The 22759-nt window shown below is 55.0% G+C and overlaps 1 protein-coding gene across 1 annotated transcript in view; it reads right to left on the minus strand.

Moving 5' to 3' along the window:
- RGS12 (regulator of G protein signaling 12) overlaps positions 1-22759 on the minus strand; it is a 119586-nt gene that overhangs the window by 19407 nt on the left and 77420 nt on the right. Inside the window, 5 exon segments of the mRNA XM_019453817.2 lie at positions 321-500; positions 1226-1312; positions 1314-1370; positions 2074-2166; positions 2695-2864. Coding sequence (XP_019309362.2) covers positions 321-500; positions 1226-1312; positions 1314-1370; positions 2074-2166; positions 2695-2864 — 587 coding nt within the window.

Consider the following 22759-nt stretch of genomic DNA (forward strand, 5'->3'; position numbering starts at 1 on the left):
GGATGCTCAACCGACTGAACCGCCCAGGCGCCCCAGCATAACATTGTTTTAACGTTACGTCAAGTGTGAAGGGAAGCTGAAGAGGGCTGTAGGCGGGTCTGTGGGATGGCCCGGACCCTTCGACAGCCGGAGGGCAGCACCACCGCGAATGGAACCCCTGCCCCCTGCCCCCTGCCCCGGGCACAGGATGCGTCCCAGGAGGGCTGGGTCCTAGCGATCTGGCGATGCGTGCTACCCCTTTCCCATCCTCCCCCCCCCCCCCAGCCACACCCCCCCCGGCACTCCCCTCCGCCCAGAAGACGCAGCGGGCGCACGGGCACCTTCTTGGGCGTGGACACGCCGGAGTGCTCTGAGCTGACGCTGCCCTTGGAGGCCGGGCTGCTGGGCACCTGCTGTGCGTCCGGGAGCGAGCGGCCTTCCACCTCGGCCAGGATGCACTCTTGGTACAGCTGGGACTTGAGGAAGCGCGTGTAGCTGTCGAACTTCATCAGGTTGAAGATCTGTGGGGCACACGCGGCACGCTGTAGCTTGACGAGCCACTGGAGCGCTCGGCCCCCGGGCCCACCTGCCGCGGCCGCCGCACAGGGGTGCTCGGGCCACGCCAGCCTCTTCCTCACTCTCCGGCTCCGTGAACCCCAACCACTCACGGGAAGTCGGCACCAGGAGCAGACTCCGGGCATCTCCCGGGCGGTCCTGGACAGGCCCCGCTTTGTTAGATAAGAGTGAAACCAGACGTAACTGGGAATCTGGAGGAAGCGAGAACTGCCTTGGAAACACTTTCCTTCCTCCACTACTTTCCCCGCCATTCATACGATTTAGCAACAGGCGTGCTCCCTGGGGAGGCTGGTGGGTCGTGCGCCCTGACAAACAACGCTCGTTATTGTGATAAATGACAGCGCGCCCTTTTAATCACAGTGACATCCCGGGACTGAAAAAAACTCGGAACACGCCCACACGTCGGCACCCGCGGACCTGAGACGTCACACAAAGGTGTGCGTCCGAGCGACCACAGACAGGGCTCGTGGCCGGTTATGTCACGGCCCCACCGATGCCCCCCCCCCCCGCCCCCAACCGAGACAAGCCTGGTGGGAGACACAGGGCTCCGCCCATCGCATCCACCTCCGTGGGCACCCCTCCCCCCGGGCTGGCCGCCCGCTTGTGGGCACCCCTCCCCGCGGAGAGGACCCTGGCGAGGCGTCCCCGCGGGGAACCGAGGCACATTTACCTGGAGCTGCTGCTCCTTGAACATGTCGGGGTGCGGAGCACTGAGAATGTCATCTGCCAGCTGGGCCTGGCTGTCGATGTTGACGGGGGGTGGTGGCTTTGCTGCACAGGAACTTGCTGAAGATCTCGCGGGCCCTGTAGGAGAGCTGACAGGACACGGGCGTGGGCGGGAAGCGCGGGCCGCGGGCTCCCCCGACGTGCAAGCGTGCTGCTGGTCTCCGCGTTCCAAACGCCCGACGCGGGCCCAGCGGGGCAGACGCGCTTCCCTAGGGCCCAGTAAATACTGCCTGCTTGAGTAAACGAAGGTCGAGCCGGGAGGAAACCTCCCGCCGAACAGGCTCCTCCCTGACTTTCTCCAGCCGGCGCCGCTGGGGCCCCGGGGCACCGAGGGGCCGTCCCGCACGTGGCGCTTCGCGCGTGTGGTCTCAGCAAGCGGGGACTCATCCGTGCCACACAGCGTGTGCCGGGCAGACAAGAGGCCTCATCCGCGGCGGGACGGAGGGCCCGCGCCGTGGACCGGGGCCAGCGCCCGCGGGGGCTTCTCTGGTGGCAGGTGAGGCGTGGGCAGGGGAGCCGCACGAACACACACGCTCAGGGCGTGCTCCTGCCCGGGGATCTAAGTCCCCTTCCAACACGCGGAGCGGCAGCACGTCCGCGGCAAGAAGTTTCACGGGCGCTCACGTCAACCACGTTCAGGCAAAATTAAACATCACGTGTATTGAGCAAGTTAGGCTGAAAAAGAAGCGTCTCTCAGTAACCCCATGAGAACACAGTCACGTCGACCTCAGACCGCCCTGGGGTCTAGCCCACGGCGAGAGCTTCCCACTCCCCAGGCGTGAGCAAACTTACCTCCTTCTTGTCGTGTGCAGGAACATGGTTAAAGTATTCACAGGCCTGCCAGAATAAAATGTTTTCTTCACTGAATTCCTTCCTTAGGAAATCCTAAGAAAAACACCACCGATTAGCCTTCACGTGCGACCAGCCCGTCGCCGGCATCCGCCCTCCTCCCGAGCTGTCGCCTCGCTCCCGCTCTTCGCTTTGGTTTGCCTTCCACAGACACCGGGGGCAGAGGCGTCTCTCCCCAGCCTCCCCGAGGGCCGCGGACCACAGACTGAAAGCTGCCCGCACTTTAGGGACCGTGCTGGTGTTCGCCGCCGTTCCCTCAAAGGCAGGACACCCTTCCCAGCAGCCGCGCTCGCCATGTGGAGCTCCGCTAAGCATTGACAGGAGGCTCCGTGCTCGCCGCTGCGGGGAGACCCTCCACGCAGAGCCAGGGCCGAGCTGGGCAGAGGCCCCCTCCAGCCCCGGTCTCCCGTGCGACGAGCAGGGGGCCAGGGGGAGGCCCCCGCGGGAGGCCGCTCGGCGACTCCACCGCTGCCGACCTTGGGGTGTGCGCCCCAGGTCCTTCTTGAGGAGCCCCTGGCGGAGGGAGCAAACGGCCCCCGGGCCCCGTGACCACCCCCTACTCACAGAGAAGTAGCGGACGCCAAGAGGGTCCTGCAGAAGGCGCTCGAACGACACGGCCCAGCTGGCGGCCCTCCTCTCGCGCAGGCGCCTGCAGCTCTGGACGCTGGGGAGGCTGGCATTGCTGCTGAGGCTGTGGTCGCTCGCGCGGTCCTTCAGGTCAGCGCCGGCCAGCTCTGCGGGACCAGCACAGACCCCACCTGCACATGCGTCCTCCACGCCGCCCGGCAGCGCCCGGCCCGGCCTTCCGGGCGGCCGCCAGGGGCTCTCCCCGGGCGTCTGCTCTAAAACACACACTCAGCCAACAAAACGCACCGAGCGCCTACAGCGTGCCCAGCGTTGGCCTGGGCACAGGGCACAGGGCGAGACGAACCCGGCCCTCATGCGGCCACACGCACACACACGGAGCGGGCGCGCCAAGCCCACGCCGCAGACACAACAGGGCTCCCGGGCGACCCCGTCCGTGAGCTCGGGAGGTGCCGGGTCACCGTGGGCGAGCAGAGCGCAAGGGGTTCTGTGCCGGGGTGGGGGGGATGCGTGCCGTGGGCAAGCACACGCGTGTGTCCCGTCCTGCACACGGTCTCCCTGTAGAATGTGCGGCCTACCCTCCAAACGTACCATGACTCCGTGACCACGCGTGTTGTCGGGACAGCCGGTGAGAAGCCGGCCCGGCGCAGAAAACACCACAGTTCCCGAGCGTCTACAAAATAGCCCCGAACAGCCTGGGTTCCCTCACGCTTTACGCGAATCCCCGAATAGCCCGCTCCCTTCACAAAGGGCAGGGGAGTGTTTGGGGAGCCCCACGTCACCGTCTCCCACCTCACGTCAGCAGCGGGCTGGGCCTCCCCCCGACCCGGCAGTCCTGGTCGGCAAAACCCGAGGGGGCGGGTGCCGGCTGGCCAGGAGCAGGGCCAGACGCACACTGTGCCCCGGACGTGCTCCCTTCTGTGCGGACGGCTCGCCCCACGGTCCCACGCCGGGCTGCTCCCCCCACCCCCGGTCCCAACACCAAGGAGACCGGAGGCCGGGCCGCAGCCTGTGGACCCCAGATGACGCGGGAAAGGAGGGCACGAAGTCTAGAGGAGCACCCTGACTGATGCAACAGGGTTCGTGCGCTGCGCCCCGTGCCCCTCCCCGTGCTGCTGCGCGCAGTCGGCCCCCGGGCTGGCGGCGGGAGGAGCCCAGGGGACTGGCCGGTCGGCTCCGGCTCTAAGCCCAGCAGTGCAAATGTACCTCCTTGCTGCCGAGGGGCCGGACACGGGGAGAGTGAGAGCTGGCGGGGCAGCGGGGAGCCGCCCTGAGTTCTGATGCCCACCGGCGGCCGCACGGGGAGCAGTGGGCACAGGCCGCGCCCGCGGGCGCCACAACACAACCGCAGCCCAGATGGCCTCGAGGAGGCCCAGAGGGCGGAGGGCCAAGAAGGCAACCCCCCGGGGTCGGTCAAATCGGACCCGCTTGGTGGCTCGGGGCCGCTGGGACAGGACATTCGAAGTTGAAGAAGCACTCGGATGGGAAAAGAAAAGAAAAACATAAAGTCAAAGAGTAATAACTTAAACTGCTATAGAAAACACGTCAATGAGATGAGATGGGACAAGGTCGGAAGAAAGACAGCTGGGATACTTCTCCGGGGCTCCGTAGAGCCGCACATGGGACGTGTGAGCCTCGTGGTGCAGTGCACGCACCGCTCTCCCGGACCTGAGGCAGGCCCGGAACTCACGTGCGAGATGTGAAGCTCACCCCAGGGCCCGTGTGCACCACCTGCTACACTCTTAGCACGGCACGGCCGGCCGCGAGGGGTCCCGGCAGCTCCACCGTCACCCTGGTAACCAGTCCCCCGCGCACAGAACCGCCCCCTCCCCACCCCCACCCCCCCCCCCCCCCCCCACACGCAGAAAACTGGCCGTTTTACACTCACGCGATACAGGCCACACAGACTCGCTGGCTGTGTTTGATTTGGGTCAAGTAACCACAGCGATGAGGGCAAGACCCACACGTGGTAACTCTCCCTAGATTAACATATCACCCCAATACATGTCCCAGTAGACGTTTATTAGAATAGGACAAGCTGAGGGGCGCCTGGGGGGCTCAGTCGGTTGAGCACCCGACTCTTGACTTTGGCTCAGGTCATGGTCTCACTGTTGTTGAGATCGAGCCCCGCCTTGGGCTCTGTGCTGACCACGGATCCTGCTTGGGGTTCTCTCTCTCTCCCCCTGTCCCCCCTGGCCCCTGCTCACACTCTGTCAACAACAACAACAAAAAAAAACAAAAAACCGAGCCAGATGAACTGAGTGTAAAAGTTCACATGGAAAAACAAACCAAAGCAGGGCCGGGTGGCGGGCCGGCCCCTCCACCACCCCCGCCCTGCTGGCGCCACACGGCTCGTCCTGGGACGACTGGAAAACCACCTGAAAAATAATCAAGTCGGATCCCTTCCGGCACACTGAAATCAATCTCACCTGGACCAAAGATTTACGCGTCAGAAAATCGAACTGGAGACACTGTGGACAAGAAGACACAGCCCGGAGTGGCGAGGGACGAGACGCATCCACAGACCGCGCAAAAACCGCGGTCTGTGGCGACGGTGACGGGCGGTGAAGGGAGGTGAGGGGTCACAAGGTACAAGCTCCCAGTTACACAACAGTGCTGGGATGTCGTGCACAGCACAACGACCGCAGCTGAGAGCACCACGTTGTATCTCTGAAAGCGGTGAAGAGAGCAGATCTTAAAGGTTCCGTCACAAGAAAAGACTCTGGAACGGCAGGCGGTGACGACACCGTGGTGACCGTGCCACGACCCACGCACATGTGAAGTCACCACGTCGTACGCCTTCAACTAACATAATGTCGTGTGGGCTGGGCCTCGGTAAGGAATGAACGTGAAACAAACACCATAAACTAAGTCAAAAGACAAAGTGTGGGGAAATAGCCATGATCCATTACACGAAGGACTGATCGTCTTCATATTTGAGGGCACCTGCACATCAACACGACAAAGGCCAAAAGAGCAAAGAAAACCGGAAGGACCGTGTGGACAGTCACTGCGTAGGGGTTTGAGATGCTCCCCACCACGTGCAGACGCGTCTGGTTTCACCCACAAGGGGCTAAAGCTGACGTTAAACCACAAGCCATCTTGTATCTAACGGGTTGGGTCTGAGGCGCCTTTCTGCTATATTTTACGTTCATAAATGAGGTGATTCTCACAAAATGAAGTAATTTTTGAAGCAGTCTAGGGGCGCCTGGGTGGCTCAGTTGGTTGAGCGTCCGACTTGGGCTCAGGTCATGATCTCGTGGCTTGTGAGTTCGAGCCCCGCGTCGGGCTTGGTGCCGACGGCTCGGAGCCTGGAACCTGCTTCGGATTCTGTGTCTCCCTCTCTCTCTGCCCCTCCCCTGTTCATGCTCTCTCTGTCTCTCAAAAATAAACATTAAAAGTTAAAAAAAAAAACATAAGACAGTCTGTTAACGGGGCACCTATGTGGCCCAGGCGGTGAAGTGTCCGACTCTTGATTTCAGCTCAGGTCAGGATCCCAGGGTGGTGCTGAGTGTAGAGCCCGCTTAAGATTCTCTCTCTCTCCCTCTGCCCCTCTCCCGCACTCATGCTCTCTCTCTCTCTAAACGATAAATTTTAAAAAGCCAGTCTGTTAAGTACGAGCACCAAAACACTCTTCCTCCAGCTTTTTTCCTTGAGGCAATAAGGGCTGAACTGGGAACGGAAGGGTGGACAGAGGTAACTGGCCTCAGGGGAGCTGGAAAAGCCTTCCGTGAGGGACCAGATGTGCAAAGGCCCTGGGGCAGAAGAGGCTCGGCTCACAGCCCCACAGCTGGTATGTATGGGCTTAGGGGAAATGTGTGAGGGCCAGGAAAGGCGGTAAGGCCACACAGTGTGAACCATACACCCTAGGGGGCAGTGAAAAATAAGGGAAGGTCAAGAGGGCACTTTTTTCCTTCACAGGTCCGTTGGCCCTGAGCTCGGTCCCTGGGAGGATGCAGGTAAACGGGGTCGTGAGGACAGGGCGGCAAAGAGGCAGACGAGCTGCAAACTGACAGAGCACCCGAACCCCATCCATCAAGGGTGTTGGCGCTTCTGCTCCTCAAATAAAAAAGGTGTCTGGGCTCCAGGCACGCAAGCAGCAGCGATTTGGAGCACCCGCCTTCCTTGCTCCCCAGACACGCGGACCGCAGGGAGGAGAGACGCCTGTCGCCGCGCCCTGGGCTGGGCTGCGGGCTGAGGGCGAGGGTGAACGAGTGAAGGACACTGCTGAACGAACAGAGTGACAGATGACCCATATTTTGAGTAAGCTCATTTTTAGGACCCGGCCAATCCTCACTTTTTTAAGACTCACAGATCAACGACTGACACTGGAAAAGTCTAGCGGAGAAAGAAACTTGAAAATTAAAGGAAGGAAAATCCTGACGCCTGGCCAGCCCGCGTGTCACGCCCCACGAGGGGCTGGGCCGCTGCCCCGGCACACCTTGGGGTCGCCGGCAAGGACCGTCCCTTGAGAGAAGGCCGGGAAGACTCATGTGCAGGAAATGAGGGGAAGAGTCATGGTGGCTGAAAACCCACTTCTGCAGGCACGCAGGCCCCGGGCCCCGGCTCTCACAGGACCCCGAAGAGCTGGGGAGAATCATCCTGCCGCCAGGCTCCCCGCACCACGGGACCGAAAGCTGAGCCCCTTCTGTCTGTTCCTCATCGAAACACCGCAAATGCCCGCTGGGCCTCAGCCCCAGCACCGGTGGAGCTCGGGGAGGGGACACGGGACACCACGACCCTGAAGGACGCTCCCGGTCACCCGCGGGGCAGGCCACACGCCGATGGAGGCCTGGACGTGGCCATTTCTCTCCTGACGGCCCGGTCTCGAGGAACACGCTTGCTCTGCAAAGTGGGGACAACCGCGGGCCACACAGAGCACGTCAAGGCCGAGTTGTCTACCCGAAAGATCTCCCAGAAGCTTGTCAGGAGTGCGCCGAGGCCCGGGGCCGGGGGGTGGGGGGGGCGGTGCCGGCACCCCGGAGCGTGGCCACGCTAGGTGCTGTTCACGCGGGCTGCAGGTGCCCGCACCATCCATGCGTCCCCACCGCCAGGGCCAGGCACCTGGCCCTCTGCTCCGCCCTCAGATCGCCCCGGGACCGTTCTCGACACACGGAAAACAGGGCACGGTGCTGAAAGAACCCATCTCGAGAGCTGGCGCCAAAGCCCTGCCAGCCCCGGGCCAGACGGGAGGCGGGCAGAGCCAGCGCCGAACTCCCTGCCGGAGACTCTCTCCACGCTAACCAAAGGAGAAGGCGGGTCCACGGAGCACACCACCCCCCCCCCCGGGCTGGAGGGTCACGCTGGACAGCGTTTCCCAGGTCTGTTTTGTTTTCGTTTTTGCTGTTTTCCTCTGTCAGTGGACCAGGTGAAGCCGAAGAAACGCTTTCCTGGAGAGAAAGGTCTTTTGAAGTCCGTTTCAGGCCGGCCAAAAGCTAGGAAAGCCGCCACCTTCAAGCTGGCCGGGCAGTCGTGTCACAAACGGGGTCAACAGTGCCCTCGTACTAAAACTTCGTGGCCCGTTCTGCCACACCAGGTTCTGGGAGCCACCTCGCCGCACGCCCGTCCAGGCCGCGATCTCACACGCCTTAACGTACGTCCCTCGCAAGTCCGGGTCCCTGTGCGGGGTCACTGCCCCCGGCGACCCAGCCCCCTCCGCAGACATACCTGAAGGCTGCCAGCCAGCCCCCGACAAGAAGCCAAGGCGCGCAGACCAGAGGGACTTTACCTGGGTGGAGCCGATAAGAGCCACTGTGATGCCACTTAACCAAATACTTCCAACCATTCACCGCAAACCACCCCTCCGAATCCATACCAGGGTCAGGCGGCTCGGCCCCCGGGGCCCCGGGCAAAGGCTCGGGCCACACACAGGGACATTGTTCCCGGCTCACGCTCCCCCAGGAGGCCGGTCAGCACACTCCCCAGCGACCCCAGGCCGCGGGCCGCGGGCCCACAGGGGCGCCTCTCCCCCTCCAGGCCCACGCAGAGGAAACCAATAGCGTCCTCGCACAAAGCAGCCCGAAGACACATGCATAATTCACAGCGGGATGTTCGGCCCGCTGCTGCTCGCGGAACGTGAATTATTTAGTCTGCCCGAGCCCGGCTACAGAAGCTGTGTGCTGGGAGGGCCACGTGCCCACGGCAGGGCCCTCCGACAGGCGACAGGCTGCTCTCCTTCCGGGTCTGCGCTCTGTTAAACCGGCGGTGGTAAAGGGAACAAGTACCCGTAGATTTTTATAATAATCACGAGGCTTTCGAGCTCGTATTTCCCGATGTATCTTGAAAGTTTTGGAAATCCCGTAAACAGACCGATCTTTTAAAAATGGGAAAGCGTTCAGCAAAAACTGCCTGGTACAGGCTGGGGAACGAAGGGCCGCACTTCTGGGTCAGAGCAGAGCGGGACTGCGTCGCTGGAGTTTCATCTGCACGACCCACAGGGGGCAGGACGTGGCTCCGGGCTGTGGTCCGCGGATGCTCCTGCGGACGCACCGGTGCACACACGGTCCCACCACACGGATGTCCAATCCCTCCCGACATCTCCAGGAGGGCACCGAGATGAAGCCTGCCCACGGCTCCTGCCTCCCTCTCAACGTCCTTTGTGCCCTCACGTTTCCGAAGCCCATGGGGACGGGGACCGCCACAGCAGCTGGACTCTGCTCCTCTCCGGCCCCCGTGTCTCCGGGCCCCGGGCCCCCGTGTGCACCAGGGCAGCACAAGACGCCAGTGTCACTGAAGCCGCAGCGGGATGGGCCAGGCTCTGAAACTGCCCCTTTCTTAGGGCTCTACGTGCCGTCCTGGGGGGGGAAACGTTTCATTTTCCTATAACTTCAAACTTGCACAAGGGTTACAAGAGCACATCCTTTACCCAGATTCACTGGACATCTGTGTACACTCTGCCCGTTTGCTAGATCATCCTGCCTCTCCTCCTTGTGCCCATCCTTTCTCTGAACACACGCACACACACACGCACACACACGCACACACACGCACACACACGCACGCACCCTCCGAGCTGTTGGAGATCCAGGTGGAGACAGCCCTTTACCCCTAACTACCTCAGTGTGAATTTCCAAAGAACAAGGACATTCTCTGTCACAACCACAGTGCAACTATCAACATCGGGAAGTGCGACACGGCCTCTGTTCCAATGTCACCAACAGAGTCCCGTGCAGCTGTCTCCCCAGCTCAGGATCGAGCGCAGAACCACACAGCTGTCAGGTCTCTTTAAAAACTCCCAGCCGCCGCGCTTCCAGATCTCCACCGAGGCCACTTATCTTGTAGGCTGTCCCTCAGTTGGGGCCGTCTGAGGTCTCCCCATCACTTGGCAGGAATCCTCAGGAAGTGACATATGTCCTTCTCGGGACTTCTCATCGGGAAGCACGTAACGTCAGTGTATCGCAACGCGGGTCACGTTTGGTTTGGGCACCAGGTTGCCCACCGCAGGGCTGCGGTCTCCCTTGGGACGAGATGCACGCACCTTGTTCCCAGTCCAGCCTGTGGCCACCACCCCTCCCCCACCCCCAGCTGCCAACTCCACAGCAACAAAGAGCTGTCCTCCCCACGTTTACAAATTCATTTATCTCTACGAGTAGGCGTTCCGCGGAGTTTTAGCTCATTCAATGACTTATAATCCACAAATATCTGGGTTTTTTTCTTTCCCTTCTCTCTGTCTCTCTTAATTCTCTGCCTCTCTTTAAGCCGGTATCTGTATCTTTCTGGTAAGTCCTCATCAGGAACTCAGTGTTGTTTTTTTTTTGTTTTTTTAATTTTTTTAAAATGTTTATCCATTTTTGAGAGAGAGAGAGACAGAGACAGAGAGAGAGAGACAGAGCAGAGTGGGGGAGGAGCAGAGAGAGAGGGAGACACAGAATCCGAAGCAGGCTCCAGGCTCCGAGCTGTCGGCACAGAGCCCGATGTGGGGTTCGAACTCACTAACTGTGAGACCATGACCTGAGCCGAGGTCAGACACTTAACCACCCAGGCGCCTCAGCGTTTCCTTATTTTTAAGTCTAAAACAAACTAGCAAACAGGGGCGCCTGGGTGGCTCATTCGGTTAAGCATCCAACTCTTGATATCGGCTCAGGTCATGATCTCATGGTTCGTGGGTTCTAGCCCCGTGCTGGGCCTTGTGTTGAGTGTGGAACCTGCCTGGGATTCTCTGTCTCCCTCTCTCTCCGCCCCTCCCCTGCTCTCGCTCTCTCAAAATAAATAATATAAATATACTTTACATCAAACAAACAAAACCTTGGGCCAGGCTCACTGTACTTGCCCTGCTCCTGCCCAGCAACTGAGGCTTCGCTTCAAGGATCGCTGGCTCCTGGGGCACCTGGGTGGCTCAGTCGGCTAAGCGTCCGAGTTCAGCTCGAGTCATGATCTCGCAGCTCATGGGCTTGAGCCCGCGTCGGCTTCTCTGCCGTCAGTGAGGAGTCCGCTTTAGTTCCTGTCTCCCTCTCTCTGCCCTTCCCCAGTCTGTGCTTTCTGTCTGTCTCAAAAATAAATAAAAACATCAAAAAAAAAAAAAAAAAGGACAGCTGGTTCCCTGTACCGAAGAGTGGTATTTAGGCACCGAGATCTGCACACAAGGGGTACTCGCTTCCACTGGCAGGCTCACTGCTTCTAGAACTTTGCGGCGGACACACCTAGGGAACGGACCACACCTGCCCACACTGATATACAGGCGTCTCTGCCTTTATCTCTGCACCTATTAAAGCCGTGACTTCATACGGGCACCTCCAACTCTGACCCAACCCCGAGCGCACTCTCCTTTCCTACACTTTACATATTTTATATACTATGTTCTAACCTCTCCGCAGCAGCGGGGGCTGGGCTCCCATTGTCCTGGACATATTCCTCATTTGCTCGGGCCCAGAATACACCTGCACCGTCTCTACAAGACAGTTCAAGAACGACTAACTCCTACCAGCGCAAAAACCAAACCCGCTAACTAGGGTCCCTCTTTGTAATCCTTTTTTACATAAACGATACGTCTAGATATGCACAATCTCAGGCGTAAAACTCACTGTGTTTTACGATCGGGTCGCCTGCCTTTTAAGGCCTGAGCTTGACCACCAAGTGAACTTGTCCATCTTCAAGCCACCAGGCCTTGAGAACGCCTGCCAGCAGGTCACTTATAACCATGACATTCAGCTGCAGGGGGAAACCTGGGGGGAGCCTCGGGCCCCAGGACAGTCCTTCCGTCTCTGGGTGGCGGGATGGGGTAGACCGGATGGGCTCGGAGGCCTCTTGATTTTCTCCTTGGGGCAGAAAATAGCATCTGCAGGGTTTGGGGCCAAAGCACAAATAAAGGACTTTGTGTTGTGTATCTAAACATTGAAAACGCAGTGGAGCTGACATACTGTTAAATAAGCTACGTTCTATTAGCCCACTTCCAACAACACAAAAGACCAGCTTGAATTTAGAATTCTGGAACTTGTCTGACCTGTGCACGGAGACGTGGCAGCATGGTGGGGGGCTGCCTGCCCGCCCCCCGCCCTCTCTTCCCACCCTAGCTCCGTCCCCACCAGCCGCACACCCCAGTCTGTCACATCATCCCCACCACAACGGCCACCCTGCGGACCTGGGTGTTCACTTCATTCCCCAGTTGCCAACAAATGTAGAGCAGCAGGGCCGTTTTTCTGAAAGAAACCGCACACAGAGTCCTCTTGGGTGGTCTGGCTTGGCTGAGGAAGGGAGAGGGCACAGAGGACAGCAGGTGGGGCAGACCCCAGGTAGGCCCCATTCTGCTCCGCCTGGCACAGCTCCTCTCCTTCAGGAAAACTCCTGCCGGTAACGACTGAGCCCTACTGATAATCAGAATAAAATGTTTTTGGAACCTACAGCGCTTCCTCAAGACAGGTCTAGAAATCACTGCTCTAACTCAATCGGCCCATTTTACGAACAGAGCTGCTGAGGTCAGAAGACGCCCCGTGGCCTGCCTGACGGTGGCCAGTGACAGGGCCAAGACCACAGGCATGCCCTCCAACGGCGAGGCCCCCGTGCCACCACAGCCAGATCGCATAGCCCCGCGATTCTTATGGAACTTCAGGGGCATGAAGACACGTGGGCCCAGAGCCGAAATCTAAATTCTGAGTCTATCCTGCAGTCAGTACCCGAAGTCGGATTTATCACTTTCTGGCAGAGCAGAGCAGGCACACTTTCCACGTCTGAAATGACACAAGTCCTTCTGGAGAGTGAAATGCCAAGCAGATGGGGGGAAATGCCGGGAGAGCTCACGAGGCCACACGAGTGGGCAGAACAGTAACCGAAAAGGGTCAGTGTGGGAAGTGTGAGGCGACAGGCGGGGACGGGTGCCTCTTGTCACCCGTCACACTGAATTTTCAGGATTCCGGTCTCAGGGCCACCCGCGACGACCACACGTGGCTGGCAGACTGAAGGTGGCATCTGACCACAGGGAGCCTCCAGGACCCCCCAAAAAGGGACACGGGACATTTCCCAAAGATTAGCCCTAATCAAATGCATTTATTCCGCTGGTTTCAACCTAAACCCTGTGCCTCACTCACTCACTCACTCGTTAACTCTCTGTGAAAGTAATTCCCTCCGTTCCAACGGGTAAGACACGTACACTGCGCGAAGGCAGCCTTCTCTCTCGCTCGCCCCAACGGCCACACATAAACTGCACACCTCCCGGCCACATCCTGTCCCTGTCTACAGCACACTGCCCGACGCAGAAGCCCAGGGACCCCCAATCTGGAGCTCCGTGAGGAAGACCCAAAATGCTGCTAAACTGTCCCCACAGCCAGGGTAGGGCCGCCCACACCGGATACTAAAGGCACCGCCAGGAGCCCCAAGCCTGCACCAAGGCGGTGCAGGTAGAGATGAGGCGAGGGTACCTCCCCCAAAAGGCCTGGGGCTGGAGGGCTGGCCCTCAAGGAAGAAGCCTCCAGGATACACAGTCATGAAGGAGGCTTGAGGCAGGAAATGTCCTTCATCAGAGGCAGCACCTAGGGACCGCTCCTGCGAGAGCAAGGAAGGCCATACGGAGACGAAGGAAACGTCCTACTTCATACGTCAGGCATAAACTGTGCGGCCATAGCTGGGGGTTTCCAGGGCAGTTATGATTTCCCATCGCTTTGACGAAGGTGGCATGGCAGACGTGAAACTAAACACAATGTAATAGCCATGCCTGTTCTATGGTTTCCAAAGAAAACAATCAAATACAATCACGAATGAAAGAGGAGAGATCACAACCACCACCGCAGAAATACGAACAATAATAGGAGAATATTATGGGCAAGTATACGCCAATAAAATGGGCAATCTGGAAGAAACGGACAAATTCCTAGAAACACATAAACTACCAAAACTGAAACAGGAGAAAATGGAAAATTTGAACGGGCCCATATCCAGTAAAGAAACTGAATCAGTAATCAAAATTCTCCCAACAAACACGAGTCGAGGGACGGATGGCTTTTCAGGGGAATTCTACCAAACATTTAAAGAAGAGTTAAAACCTATTTTCTTGAAGCTCTTCCAAAAAATAGGAATGGAAGGAAAACTGCCAAACTCTTTCTATGAAGCCGGCATTACCTTGATTCCAAAACCAGACAAAGACCCCAATAAAAAGAAGAACTATAGACCAATATCCCTGATGAATTTTTGTAGATGCAAAAATTCTCAACAAGATACTGGCAAACCAGATCCAATAATACAGTAAAAGAACTATTCCCCACGACCACGTGGGATTTATTCCTGGGATGCAGGGCTGGTTCGATATCTGCAAATCAATCAATGTGATATATCACATTAATAAAAGAAGGGATAAAAACCACATGATCCTCTCAATAGATGCAGAAAAAGCATTTGACAAAATACAGCATCCTTTCTTGATAAAAACCCTCAAGAAAGTAGGGATAAAAGGAGCATACCTCGAGATCACAAAAGCCATATATGAACGACCCAACAATAATATCATCCTCAATGGGGAATAACTGAGAGCTTTCCCCCTAAGGTCAGGAACAAGACAGGGATGTCCACTCTCGCCACTGTTATTCAACATAGTATTTGAATTCTTAGCCTCAGCAATCAGACAACACAAAGAAATAAAAGGCATCCAAATCGGCCAGGAGGAGGTCCAACTTTCACTCTTCTCAGATGACATGATACTCTATATGGAAAACCCAAAAGATTCCACCAAAAAACTGCTAGAACTGATTCATGAATTCAGCAAAGTCTCAGGATATAAAATGAATGCACAGAAATCGATTGCATTCCTATACACCAATAATGAAGCAGCAGAGAAATCAAGGAATCGATCCCATTTACAATTGCACCAAAACCTAAAATACCTAGGAATAAATCTAACCAAAGAGGTGAAAAATCTATACACTGAGAAGTATAGAAAGCTTATGAAAGAAACTGAAAAAGACACACACACAAAAAAAGGAAAAACATTCCACATTCATGGACTAGAAGAACAAATATCGTTAAAATGTCGATCCTACCCAAAGCAATCTACACATTCAATGTAATCCTTACCAAAGTAACACCAGCATTCTTCACGGAGCTAGAACAAACAATCCTAAAATTTGTATGCAACCAGAAAAGACTCCGAATAGCCAAAGCAATCTCGAAAAAGAAAACCAAAGCAGGAGGCATCACAATCCCAGACTTCAAGCTATACTACAAAGCTGTCATCATCAAGACAGCATGGTACTGGCACAAAAACAGATTAATGGAACAGAAGAGAGAACCCAGAAATGAACCCACAAACGTATGGCAAGCTAATCTTGGACGAAGCAGGAAAGACTATCCAATGGAATAAAGACAGTGTCTTCAGCAAGTGGTGCTGGGAAAACTGGACAGCAACATGCAGAAGAATGAACCTGGACCACTTTCTTACACCAGACACAAAAATAAACTCAAAATGGATGAAAGACCTAAATGTAAGACAGGAAGCCATCAAAACCCTCGAGGAGAAAGCAGGAAAAAGCCTCTTTGATCTTGGCTGTAGCAACTTCTTACTCAACACGTCTCCAGAGGCAAGGGAAACAAAAGCAAACATGAACTGTTGGGACCTCATCAAGATAAAAAGCTTCTGCACAGCGAAGGAAGCAATCAGCAAACAAGGCAACCGACAGAATGGGAGAAGATATTTGCAAACAACACATCAGATAAAGGGTTAATATCCAAAATCTATAAACAACTTATGAAACTCAACACCCAAAAAACAAATAACCCAGTGAAGAAATGGGCCAAAGACATGAACAGACACTTCTCCAAAGAAGACATCCAGATGGCCAACAGACACATGAAAAGATGCTCAACATCATCCATCATCAGGGAACTACAAATCAAAGCCACAACGAGATACCACCTCATACCTGTCAGAATGGCGAACATTCACAACTCAGGCAACAACAGATGTTGTCGAGGATGCGGAGAAAGAGTGTCTCCTTTGCACTGCTGGTGGGAATGCAAACTGGTGCAGCTGCTCTGGAAAACGGTATGAAGGTTCCTCAAAAAATTAAAAACAGAACTACCCTACGACCCAGCAATTGCACTACTAGGCATTTATCCAAGGGATACAGGTGTACTGTTTCAAAGGGACACATGCACTCCCACGTTTATAGCAGCGCCATCGACAATAGCCAAAGTATGGAAAGAGCCCAAATGTCCATCAAGAGATGAATGGATAAAGAAGATGTGGTATTATATATACAACGGAGTATTGCTCGGCAATCAAAAAGAATGAAATCTTGCCATTTGCAACTACGTGGATAGAACGGGAGGGTATCATGCTAAGCGAAATAAGTCAGAGAAAGACGAATATCATATGACTGCACTCATATGAGGCATTTAAGATAAAAAACAGATGAACATAAGGGAAGGGAAGCAAAAATAAGATAAAAACAGGGAGGGGGACACAGAGAAGAAACTGAGGTTGCTGGCGGGGTTGTGGGTGGGGGGATGGGCTAAATGGGGGATGGGCATTAAGGAGGACGCTTGTTGGGATGAGCACTGGGTATTATATGTAGGGGATGAATCACTAAGTTCTATTCCTGAAATCACTATTACACTATATGTTAACTTGGATTTAAACTTTTTTAAAAAAGAAAAAGAAAACGATCAAACTTAAAAAGTCACTTGTCCAAAACTGCGTTCCCCAAACCCGGTCACCACGCTGGTCCCGTGTTCCCTGGGGGCCTTAGCAAGTCCACGCAGAGAAGGCCGGCGCTCCCCTGCCCCTCCTCCGCAGTGGGGACCGCTGATGGGCAGGGCCCCAGGGCTGCAAAAGCACTCTGTCTTCCAGCGGGTTGTGCTAGAGACTTGAGGGGCCCACCTCGCAGGCCGGCCATAGGGACCCGTGAAGCCTGACCCTCCTATGCGACGAGCAGATGATCGGGCCTCCACCATACGGGAGCCCACCCTCTGCATTTTCTTCCCAAAGCCGGGTGGGGACAGCGAAGATGAACAGGAGGTAAATGGGCTGCCCCTGGTTCTCGTTCATTCAATAGATACTCGTTGGAGGCCCATGCTGTGGCAAGCTCTATCCTAGGAGCAGGGGCCTCCGACCCGGCGCCACCTGGCACAGGTGTGGTGAGGCACAGGGTGGTCCCTGGGCTCACGTTGCCCGGTTCCCAGCTTGGGCAAGGTGCTCACCTTGTGTGAAACTGCGCTAAGAGCCATGTACTGACCGCAGGGATACTGGGAGAACGCCACTGCTGGCCGAGCATCGTGACGAGCAGGACCGGGCGCGCAGGAGGCACTCAGTAATACTGGCTGAATAAGTGGGTCGTGTGTCCCAGATATGAGCTAGTGCTACGGTACAGGCTAAAAGGCACGTAACTTCCAATTACATACATCTTGCGGTTTTAATGCACGATTGATTTTCTCCTTTAAAAAATTTAAACATAAATATAAAATCGCTGTTAATCATCACCTAAAATCCTGGCCCTAACTCCCCTCCCCAGAGAAAACCCATCTTATTAATTTGAGGTTGATTCCTCCCAATATTTTTAATGCTTTTACCAACATATACACATCCCCATAGAAACAATGTATATTGTTTAGGAAAGCTACTAGTTTTTATCTCTCTAACAGAAACTAATTCCATTAGTTCTAAAAGGTCTGGCCAAGCACATTGATGTGCTTTGGGTTTTCTAGTTGGATGCTAATATCGTTCGAGAATAATGATCATTTGGTTTCCTCCTCTCCAAGTCTTTTGACTTTATTTCCTCTTCTCGCCTAATCGTGTTGGCCGGAATCCCCAACACAATGCCACATAGTTGCTGAGACAGGGAACATCCTCGCCTTATTCCTGGCTCTAATGGGATGTTTCTGATGTTTAACTGTCAAGTGTGACTTTTAAAAATCCCAGTGGGCAATTCTATCAGATACTCTTCTAGCCTCTATTGTGATAGTCATATGGTTTGACTCCTTCACTCGATTACCACAGCCCACAGCGCGATCTGTTCCTGTGCCTGTGATGTTCCACCACCAAATGTAATTAAGCCCCACGAAGTCAGGGATCTTGTTTTGTTCACAAGTGTGTCCCCAGGGCTCAGAACAGGTCTTAGAGGAAGGCTGGAGAAAGGAAGAGCTCAAAATATAATTGCTAAATGGATAAATGGTTAGTTTCTGCCTGATTATTTCCTTCACCTTCATTTCATTTCTTTTCTTTTCTGTTTTCCTCCCTTCTTATGCCGAAAGATCAGCTCCTGTACTTTCTAACTGTTCATTTTTACAATATATACATTTAACGCTAGGAAGTTTTCTCTGAAAACCACTCTGGCTATGTCCCACTGCTGTCAATATGGAGCATCACGATCTCCGGGCGGTTCTAAATTGTACTGTAATTTCCCTTTTAATTTTCTCCTCGACCCATGGATTATCTGGAAGTAAAATTTTGAACTTCCAAGTGTCTGGATTATTTTTTGTTGTCTTTTTGTGATTGACATCTTTTGAATTATACTGCTGTCAGTAGACGCGCTCTGTAGGCTATAAATATTTTTAAAGTTCGTAGCAACTACGTTTCTGGCATAGGACAGAGTCAACTTTGGTGACTATTTCACACACCTTCGCAAAAAAAGTATTTTTTCTATCGGGTATAAAGTTCGACATATGCCCGTTAGATTTTATTTTCCATCTTCTCATTCAAATACTCTGTAGTCTTACTGTTTTGTTTTGTTTTGTTTTTTATTTAATCAGCTTAATCTCGTAGTTTCTGAAAAGGCATGTTACAGGCGCCCCCCTGGGAGCACTGTCCACTTGTACTGCGGTCCCATCTCAGTTTCCTTTATGAAGGAGATGCCCTATTTGTGGCGCACGGAGCCCCTCTTTGTTCTTCTTATATATTTTTTTCCACCTTGAATCATTTTGTCTGAGATTAATATTGTCATACCAGCTTCTTTCCCCTTAGTATCTGCCTGTTAGATCTTTCATTTAAGTATTTCAATCTGCCAGTGTTGTCTTAAAGGTGGACTTTTAACAAGCTAGGTGGAGAGTGGACAGTGTGTGCCGTTTGAGGCTTTCTCTCCCACTGATCTCCCATCGTCTTCAGGACCTGTCCGAGGCTCCTCCTCTGCCCGGCCCCTCCGGGCAGTTTTGTCTCCTTCCAATGTTCAATGACCCCGAAATGCGATCCAAACGGCCACAGCAGCACTAATGAAGGCAGCTCCCGATGACGCGCCGGGTGCTGCTCTCAGTGAGCCGCGTGCGTTAACTCCCCTGACGCTCACGAGAACTCTGAGATTGGTCCCAGGACCCCACTGTGCAGATGGGAGAACTGAGGCACACCGCCAGTGACGGGGGCCCGCTGCCTCTCACCCCTCCAGGCCCCACTCGGCCTAAAGCTTTGAGACCCTTCTTCCCTGCACCATCTTTAATTTTCCAAGCTTACCAAGGCATTCAATCCCACCATCACACCGGTGACCCCCAAATGTGTTTCCAGGCCCAGCTTTCCTGCAGTCTATACTCGCGTATCCAACTGTATACACAACATCTCCCCTTGGAAACTGATGAGCATCTCGAAAACCCCGGGTCCAAAGCAGAACCCTGGTTATCACCACCGCCCCCCCCATCCGTTTCTCCCCATCCACTCCTTCCTGTCCCTGCAAATGCCATGGTCATCCCCGCGGGCACCCAAGCGGAAACCCAGGGGTCGGCTTTGGGACCCTCTCACCTCACTCCACTCCCCCTCCACGGTGGTCATTCTCTCAGGTTTCCCGCTGCTCCCAGCTGCCCCTTCTCGGCTTTTCCTGACTCCTCCTGTCTCCCCGAACCTGCACTAGGGCGAAGCCCAATTCAGGTTTCAGGCTCGGCTTTGCTTGGCCACACGACCTCTGGCTGGGCCGGGCCCCACACCCCTGCCTCCCCAACCGGCATCACACCTGACCACAGTTTGCCAGTTACCCAGAGGCAGGTATGGCCTTCCCACCGGCCTTCCTCTGATGTGACAGGTCACCTTACGTGCAAACCCTCGAAAGGTCACGAACATTGCAGACTTCTCCCTCACCTTCTTTTGGACAATGGAATCTATTTGAGGGTGACGCATTAGCCTGAAATCATCTCAATGAATCCTAGCTGAAGATATTCAAAGGGCCAGTCATCTAAAAGAAGTCGTTTTTAAAAGACAAATCAACCAGACCAGATTTAGTATTTATTGCCGGGGCAAAGCAGTAAGTGGCTACGTACTGAAGTTCACAAGTGGATAGTTGCAAAACAATTCTCTTAAGCCCAGCTGTCTTAATGTCAACGGCTGTCTGTGGCTTTCTAGTAACATTTCCAGCGAAAGCATCACACACAGACTCCCGAAGTGCTAGGTCCCAACCAGCTCGGACAGAAGTGAAGACGACCCCAAAACCAAGACCGCCAGTGGCTTACAGGTCGGCTCCAAACCCTGCAAGAACATGAGAAGGGCCTGGGAGAGCCACAGCAACCCCGGAGGCACGCAGAGACGAGACTACGACCCAGGTCTCAGAGCGCACTGAGAGCGACAGTAATTACAGCAGGAAGCGTCAACCCAGTGACAGACAAAGAGGCCACTGGAACAAAAGGCAGGGGCCAGAAACGGACTCGCAGATACATGGTTACCTGATAAGGGTGCAGCTTCGGTTCAGTGAGGAGAGGAGCAGCGTGGCCACACGTGGGGCTGGGTCCTCTGGGTCTCGGGCGGGGGAGAAGGAGTGTCGGCCCCTAGCTCGCACTGGGCACAAGGAAGGAACTGGTTCCCGGTGATCCGAGATTTCCGTGTGAAACACTAAAACAATGGTTTTACCCTCATGGTCAGGGGAAGGGCAAGGCCTGCTCTAAAAGGACAGAAAAAGCATCACCAGAAAGGAAAAACGATAAAATTGATATTACGATTAAAAACTTAAAAAATAGTTTTTTTAATTTTAATTTTTATCTATCTTTTTTTTTACATTTATTTATTTTTGAGAGAGAGAGAGAGAGACAGAGCACAAGTGGGGGGGGGGGGGCGGGGCGGAGAGAGAGGGAGACACAGAATCCAAAGCAGGCTCCAGGCTCCGAGCTGTCAGCACAGAGCCCGACATGGGGCTCGAACCCACAAACTGTGAGATCATGACCTGAGCTGAAGTCGGACACTTAACCGACTGAGCCACCGAGGCGCCCCAAGATTAAATCCTTCCGGTCAGCGAAAAGACTCTGCTAGGGGAATGATCAGGTGCGTTGTGGAGAGGGGCTTCCCTGCACACGTAAACTCAACACAAAACGTATTTCTAGAATATATTTTAAAAATTTTTCTAGAAATCAATAAGGAAAGGCAGACAACCTGACAGGCGCTTCACAAAGAGGATATCCAAGCGGCCAAAAATGTGAAAGGTGCTCGATTCGTTAGTCACCAGGGAGCCACAAGCGGAAACCAACCTCGATCCGGTGCCCGTATCCCCGTTCAAGGGCTGAAATAAACAACGTGAAGCGTGGCGGGGGGTGGGGGGGGAAACACCCAGAACCCCACACGTGCTGGTCAGCACACACGCCATAAAGTCGTCTGGGGACACCGTGTGTCCCGCCTGGTACGCACCAGCACCGCGACCCAGCGTGCCACGACACAAACGCCCACCGCTCCCCCCCCCCCCCGCCCCGGGTGTCATCCGTGAGCCCTGCCCACGCAGGCGCCACAGCAGAGCCCCTGGCGGCAGCCAACAGTCAGAACCCGCTCGGGTACCACTGACGGTCCCGTGGGTGCGTGGACAGTGACGTGCTCGTAAGGTAGCGCCACGCGGTGAGGAGAGCGCACAGCTATTGACACGCCCAACACGCACAAAACTCACGAACCTCAAGTTCAATGAAAGGAGCCGGGCGCTGGGGAGGGCGCAACGCGGGGCTGCGTTGTGTTTAGGTTCAAAACAGGCAACGCTTCCCGAGGGGGCCAGCGGTGGGGCTAATGGTCCGCGCTGGGCACAGGGACTGAAAGGGGGCCCGAGGGGCCTCCGGGTGCTGGTGACACAGTGTGTTCACTTTGTGAAAAGTCCTCAGGCCACGACGCACCTGCAGCATGTGGCTGATTCTCCAACAGAAAGTTCTCACGGCTTAAAGAACAGTTGCCACAGAAACACATCCGAAGCGTCTGAATGAAACGAAATCGCGAAGCGGGAGAAGAGAAGGAAAAGCGGACTTTCCCGATTAGTACCACTTAATGCCAAATGTAACTTGGTACGATGAAACAAGTGATTCCCATTAGACCCTGTCATCGGCTTTCCTTTCTAGACTTGTTATCTACATTTAATATATTCAAATTGGCCAAGACTGAGTTTTGGGACTTGTTGTTAGGGGGGAAAAAACGGGGAACTCTCATAGGTGACTGTCCTGTGTTGTGTTCCAAGCGGATGTTATCAGGCGGGGGGGGGGGGGGGGGGGCAGTAACCGTGCATCTGTGCTTGGCGTGTCCCCAGCACCGGGGGACGGGACCGGCATACACGATCTGCAGGAGGGGACAGCGGTGCGCCCTGAAACAACACGGGTCTGAGGACGGGGAGGCCAAGCGTGAGGGAAGCTGGCAGAGAGGGCCGAGGGCACACCGGGCGCGGCACGGGGCAGGGGCCCTGGTTCCTCGCCTTCCTCT

The sequence above is a fragment of the Panthera pardus genome, unplaced genomic scaffold, assembly GCF_024362965.1.
Source record: "Panthera pardus isolate Hobbes unplaced genomic scaffold, ASM2436296v1 HiC_scaffold_13, whole genome shotgun sequence".
NCBI classification, from domain to species: domain Eukaryota; kingdom Metazoa; phylum Chordata; class Mammalia; order Carnivora; family Felidae; genus Panthera; species Panthera pardus.